General features: G+C 43.0%; 1 protein-coding gene across 1 annotated transcript in view; it reads right to left on the bottom strand.

Annotated features, from left to right (window-relative positions):
- Nucleotides 1–998: 998 nt before the first annotated feature.
- The window catches only part of MRRF (mitochondrial ribosome recycling factor), a 56,033-nt gene continuing 50,232 nt past the window's right edge, over nucleotides 999–6,799 (bottom strand). Inside the window, exon 7 of the mRNA XM_077769748.1 lies at nucleotides 999–6,041. Within this exon, the coding sequence (XP_077625874.1) occupies nucleotides 5,964–6,041 (78 nt within the window). The 3' untranslated portion in view covers nucleotides 999–5,963. The remainder of the gene's footprint in view (nucleotides 6,042–6,799) is intronic.

Below are 6,799 nucleotides of genomic sequence, written 5' to 3'. Positions count from 1 at the left end.
GGAGATCAGGAGAAACGTCAAGACAGAGAAATGAACGAGTTAGTGCAAGGATGTGGGACCAAGAGCTGTGAAGGCTGGACACATTTTGCCTGTTGGGTGGGGCAGTGATCTAAGGGAGCGCAGAGCGGGCAAACAGCCTCAAAGAGACATGGCGGTGGAAGAAAGCGGCACAAAAACTCAGAAGTAATAATTCCACTGAGCTTAAGCACGAGTTGCCTTAGGGTGGCTGTGAGAGGTGCATCACAACTGCAGGGATACAGAGGCTTAGATGGCAGAAGTTGCTGCTTGCCCAGGTGAAGTCTGTAGACAATTCAGCAGGCAACGGGGCGCCGTGGATGGGTGTGGAGCAGAAGAGTGGTGTGATAAGGGCCTCGTCTCAGGGTGAGCTAACCCAACAGCACGTGATGAATTAAAACAAAGACCAGAACAAAGGAATGTAAGAGACAGGGATCATCATTGATTTGTTCATTCAACAAGCAGTGAACCTCCTCTCTGCGGAAGCAACCTTCCCCTCAACCTAATATTCAGCCCCTAATCTCCCAAGGGTTTAGACACCAAATCACCCAATGGTAATACTGCATGCGAACAAAGAGTAAATGTAGGGTTCTACTAAACATTTCAGTATTATCAATGAGTGTGAATGAGTTAAGGTCGCTTACAAAAGAAAACAAGTTTCATGTTATACATACATACACATTATATATATGTATATATATACACACACACATATGTATTATGTATATATATACATCTTTCATATTATATATATTTCCTATTATTTATATTATATATTTCATATTATATGTATAATATATATATAATGCTTGCAGACCAAGGGTTTACTGAATATAAACCCTTGGTTTGTGAGCATAATTCATTCCAGAAACATGCTTGTATTCCAAAGCACTTGTATAGCAATGCGAATTTTAAGAACCATTGGCTTAGCTGTGATCATGTGACATTCAGTGTCGTGTATGACTCGTATTGCAAGACATCACTCGTTTATCAAGTTCGAATTTATTAGAAATGTTTGCTCGTCTTGCGGAACACTCACAGAGTAAGTTGCTCACAATCCAAGGTGTTTACTGTATATACAATGGAACACTATTCAGCCTGAAGAAGGGAAATTCTGACACCTGCTACAACATGGATGAACCATGAGGACACTGCGCTGAGTGAAATAAGACAGACACCAAAGGTCAAATACTGTAGGATTCCACTTCATCAAGTACTCAGAGTAGTCAATTCATAGAGACAGAAAGTAGAACAGTGGTTGTCAGGGACCGGAGAGCAGGTGGGAAGGGGGAGCTGTTTCAAGGGTAGAGCGCTTCAGTCCTGCAAGGTGAAGAGGGTTCTGGAGATCTCTATAATACACAACGATGTGAATGCACGTGCTGCCACTGAACTGTACGCTCAGAAATGGTTAAGGTGGCGAATTTTATGTTTTGGGTATCTTATCACAATTAAAAATGAGGATGATTTTACAAAGGAGTTTCAGAATGCTTCATAGAACAAAACCCAACTCTAAGAAACACACCTAAAACAGTGATTTGGAAAAGCTACAAATAAAGGAACGGCAAAGATATACCAAGCAAACGTAAACAAAAAGCAGGCAGCAGCTCTGATCTCGATAGAGGACAGGACGGAACTCAGACTCCCAAGCACTGAATGATAAGAAGATGACAGAAGAGCCAGGCTATCTGGGCATCAGAGAGCACAGTAGCAAGTCATCAGGCAGAAATTATAGGAAGTGCAAGAAGAAATACAAATGCTAACAACGGGAGACTGAAACACACTACTTACAGCCCCAGACTCATCAAAAGGCCAAAAAATAATACAGAAAACCTAAACAATATAATCTATAAACTACATTTCTTATGTACATAATAAAATTTGTTCCCCTAAAACAGACACACTTCCTTTCATGCACATCATGGAAACTGACTACATATTATAGAGCAAAAGAAACCACAAAGCTTTGCTCGGTGGCTTCAGTGGGATAAAGGATATAGAAGCACTTTGAAAACTAAAAGGGACCAAGGGACCAGTTATTGGTGCCACCAATACCATGACTATTATTACCATTATTCATGGCTGGTGGTCTTTCTGCTCATTCACTGCTTCTCTTACAAGTTTTAGAGGACTCTGCCAAACAGGTGAGGTAGAAATATATAAACATAAATCTTTACTGCCTCCCTCAGAGCTACCATCCCTTCCATGTTTACCACGTGCAACTTTAAACGTGAGCCTTTGTTAGAAATAGCTAATTGTCTTCATAAAAATGAGTTTTCCACTTCTCTTCTATCACCTTTGGGGCCCAGAGCAGTACTGAGTGCATTTTGAATTAAGTGTTTGGTGAAGACTTATGAACTGAAGTGCACGGATTAAGGACCTATTTCAAAGTCAGATCTGAGTTTCAAACTTCACTCTGGCACTTACTAGCTGTGTGACCTTGGATAAATTAAATGCCCATTCTGAATCTTAGTTTTCTCCTACATAAACAGGGATAATACTTACACCAGCTAGTATTGTTCAGAAGTTTAAATGTAGTAATGCATGTAAAGCATCCAGCATGGTAGCTGGTCTACAGTAGGCATTCAATAAATGTTAGTCTGAGGTTGAGGGAAGGTAGGTAGAACTCACCAAAACACATAAACTTAGAATAAGGTTTTTTTTTCTCAAAAAACAAAACAAAAACCATCTTTAAATAGAAACATCCTCCAATGCATATTAAATGGTTTTTTTGTTGTTGTTGTTGTTGTTTTTTTAATATGATAGGGGTAACAGTAAAGTCAGGTCAGGTACATCCATACTATGGAATGCCACATTGCAATGAAAATGGAGTGAGCTCTACCTCCATGTTCACATATAAATAGATGGCCATGATGTGTTGTTGGGTTTTCATAAAAAAAAAAAAAAAAAAAGCAAGCTTCATAGTCTGAACAGAATAGTTCCCTTTCCTGCTTTTTAAAAATTATGTATGGGGGTGGCTGGGTGGCTCAGCTGGATAAGCGTCCAACTTTTGATTTTGGCTCAGGTCATGGTCTCATGGTTCTTGGGATTGAGCCCTGTGTTGGGCATTGTGCTGACAGCACAGAGCCTGCGTGGGATTCCTTTTCTCCCTCTCTGTGCCTCCCTGGCTCATGCATACTCTCTCTCTCTCTCAAAATAAATTAAAAAAAAAAAAAGCATGTATAGAGAAAGATCCAGAAGGATATATATCTAATTGTTAAAGGGCAGTGAGATTAGAACTTACAAGAAGTTTCTCTTTTAACTTTTTACATTACAGTTTCTTTTGTAATTTCACACACACACACACACACACACACACCATGTAAAAAAGAAAAAAATAAACGGGGCAAAAGCGCTAGATTTCTCTTTGGCCTGTAATTTTCATGGGACTTGGGAAGTCGTTGACCTGAACAGAGGAGTGGTTAATTCTTCTAGCAAGGGGAGGAACTTCCATACCCAACTTTTCCTTTTGAAAGAAAGAGGTTCAAGGAAGGAGAAAGGAGAAGTCACTGCTCCAGCATTACTCGTTACTCAGCAGATCCAAACAGGTAGTCTCATTCTCGTCCCTGCCACCATTGCAGCCCCGACACAGAACAGAGAAACTCTTTGATAAATGTCAACTGAAATAGAGCAATCAGCTGAAAGCCATTTGCTGAGCTGTCTGACTGCCCTGGGCTGGAGGTTTTCCTTTATTCATTTATCATGATATACAGCTTTGGCCAACATACACACAGGAGAGAAATTGTTGACATGTGGGACCCAAGTACAGAAAATCTTTCATTTTCCAACCCCCTCCCCAACCCTGTCTGTTCACCAAATAAGTTTTTGTTTATTTAAAGACTACAGAGGATTTGGCTGTTAAGAACCAAATGCCTTTGGAGTGGAGTTACAACATAATTTATCATTTCCTCTGTTTATTAAAAAATCCTGCATCTTTGAGAAGCACATTTACTAGGAGTGGGGGCTTTCGGTCACTCACGAAAGGCTGTTGCAATGCCCCCGCCATGTGGCTTACCCCAAAAAAGGCTCCTTGATTGCTATTTCTATCCCTGTTCTTCCCCCAGCTGACTTCCGATCATGTGATGGCTACTCGGGGGCTGGCAAGCGGGGTTGGACTGGGGACAGGTAAGCGGGGCAGGAGGCTGTTTAGCTTCCTTCATTTTTGACCTGATTCTGACCTTGAACCCCCACTGTCTGTGCACAGTGTGCTTCACCAGTACAAGCAGAAGGAGATGAGCACACTTCCCACAAGGGACAGAATCTGAGAGGAGTCAGACAGCAAAGGGAAACTGAGTGCTGCTTCGAAGGAGTGCAGCCAGGCCCAGCTGTCACCCATGTGGGGTCCACTCTGAAGGCAGACAAAATGGGAACGGACTTCCTACCGTCCACCTGGGGCACCCTGGGTAGCGACTCAGTCCAGAGTGCCACGCACCCCTCAAAGACAGAGGTCACGTCTTACCCATTTTTGCATTCCCAGCACCTGACACACAGTGTGTGCACTAAATGTTTATGAAGGCTGCAGGATGTGTGGGCAGAGCACCGGCTTTAGATCAGGCCTCAGTGTGAATCCCAGCTCTGCCATTTGCGAGCTGTGTAAAACCCCCTCCCCGCCCTGTCAAGAAATGTGACCTCTTTTGAGCTCCTCCCTCTCTGTAAACCGAGACTGACAGTGAAGAATGAAACCCTCTATCACTTACTGGGCTAGTTACTCTGGGCAAGTTACCCAATACTCTCAAGTCTCAGTTCTCAGTTTTTCTATTTGTAAAGTGGAGAGAATACACAATCTCCCGAGTGCACCATGAAGATTAAAGATACTGCCTAGAACTCCATCTAGCTCAGGACGGCTATATTATAAATGAGAGAAAAGAAAGCAAGAAAGGAAGGGAAGGGGAGGGAAGGGGAAAAGGAAGGAAGATTAATTATTATTGGAGAATCAACTGCTATTGATTATTGGAGAAAGAAACGTAACAACCCAGCACCCAAAGATGAGCCACAACGAACCACTTGTCTGTCAGTAACAGACACGCCCCGGGGTAAAGGTATCTCATCACCAAGTATATGCTGAGGACAAAGGCAAGAGTGGAAAACTCTTGGTGTTATGATGGGAAAGACAGGAAAGGAAGCCAGCATTTGCTGAGCGGCTACTTTGTGCAAGTCATTCACAACATATCTCCATGCCTACTATGTTCCAGGCATTATGCCAAGACTGAGGAAAATGAAGATCTAGAGACAAATTACCAAAAAGTTCAATTCAAAGCAGTAGACAGTCCTGAGAGCCAATAATAGGAGTCCTAGGTTGGGGGAATAAGGAAGACTTCCTGGAGGAAGTGATACTCAAGCAGAGACGTGAAGGATGAACAGGACAGGCTGGGTAGATCAGCAGTGGAAGAACGGTCCAGGCAGAGAAAGGAGCATGTATGACAATGACTCAGAGGCAGAAGCATTATTCTGGTGGCTTTATGTAAAGGTTCGTAGAGGACCTTAACCCAGACCGATTCTACCCATCCTTTGTGCTTGTTATTCTCTACAATTTATTTTGATTTTACTGTTATGTAAAAATGGGCCTCTGGCAAAGGGATCCAGTCACAGGTGAAGGCCCACACCAGCCCAGAGTTCAAAGTTGGGGACAGGGCCCGACTAATTGAAAAGGAGGCTCCCGAGATGAGAAACAGGCGGGCTAAGCCTGCCAATAGTCCTAGTTGCTTGGCAATGTCACGATCGGGGCAAATGCCTGAAGTAGAGGCCATCTGTCCGCAGCAGATACTGTCTGAGCAGGGAGCAGGAGGAAGAGAAGAACAAAGTCTGGGTGTCCCACTGGAAGGCTGAGCCTCACAGGCGCTGACAGCTGCAAGGCGGCAGCGTTCCGTGTGGACGGGAAGAGAGGTGCCCATGTGCCACCCACGGGCTCCACCAGAAACCGGGCTCTGGAGCACTGCTGCCCTGGTGGACTTTCATCCGAGGAGTTCTTTGGTCTTCACTGCCAGATGCCTATCCAGCTCTGCGGCTGTGTCGTCGGCCATTTGGCTGATCTGCGGGGACACAAAACAAGACAGCCTGATAACTGAGGCTGGCGAAGGAGAGGGGGACAGACATTCCAAAACTATGGGAAAGTGATCTGGGAAACAGTAATGGTGACAAAAACTCACACTATTTAGGCACCGTGCTGATTCCTAACAGCAGCCCCATGAAACGAATACGTTCTCCCCATTTCACAGATGAGGAAACTGAGGCAGCGAATCACTTGTTCAGGATACACAGCTGAAAAGTAGCGATGACAAAATTCAATCCTGGGTAGTCTGACTCCACAGCCCCAAATTCCTAACTATTATTATAGAACACAGAGAAGCCATCTTTATCTGTCACCTAATGACCATTTATTATTTCCTACACCTCAGACACTCTGCTATCTGAATCACATACACATTGCTATACAATCACATACACATAATTGATAAGAATATTAAGATCCCAATAGTTTAGGCAGAAAAAAGAAGTCTTGAAAAAGGATGAGGTAAATCTGGTTAACAAACCTGGGAAATTCAACAGACAATGAAGAAATGCAAATGAAAACAAGATATAACTCAGTTATCGTAGTTAACAAAATCTGATGTTGTCGTTTTTAATTACAATATTCGACTCCAGAAAGCTACGGTAAAATGGATAAGCTCGTACATCAATGGCAGGAATTCAAGTGGATGCAAATGTCCGTAACACTTTTTAACCCCCTAATCTCTCCACTGGGAAATTACCACATGAATTAAATCTGAAAAAAAAATTGAAGTTATAT

This window comes from Crocuta crocuta, unplaced genomic scaffold (genome assembly GCF_008692635.1).
Source record: "Crocuta crocuta isolate KB4526 unplaced genomic scaffold, BGI_CrCroc_1.0 scaffold95, whole genome shotgun sequence".
In the NCBI taxonomy this organism is placed as follows: Eukaryota; Metazoa; Chordata; class Mammalia; order Carnivora; family Hyaenidae; genus Crocuta; species Crocuta crocuta.
This window is presented reverse-complemented; position numbering and strand designations above follow the sequence as displayed.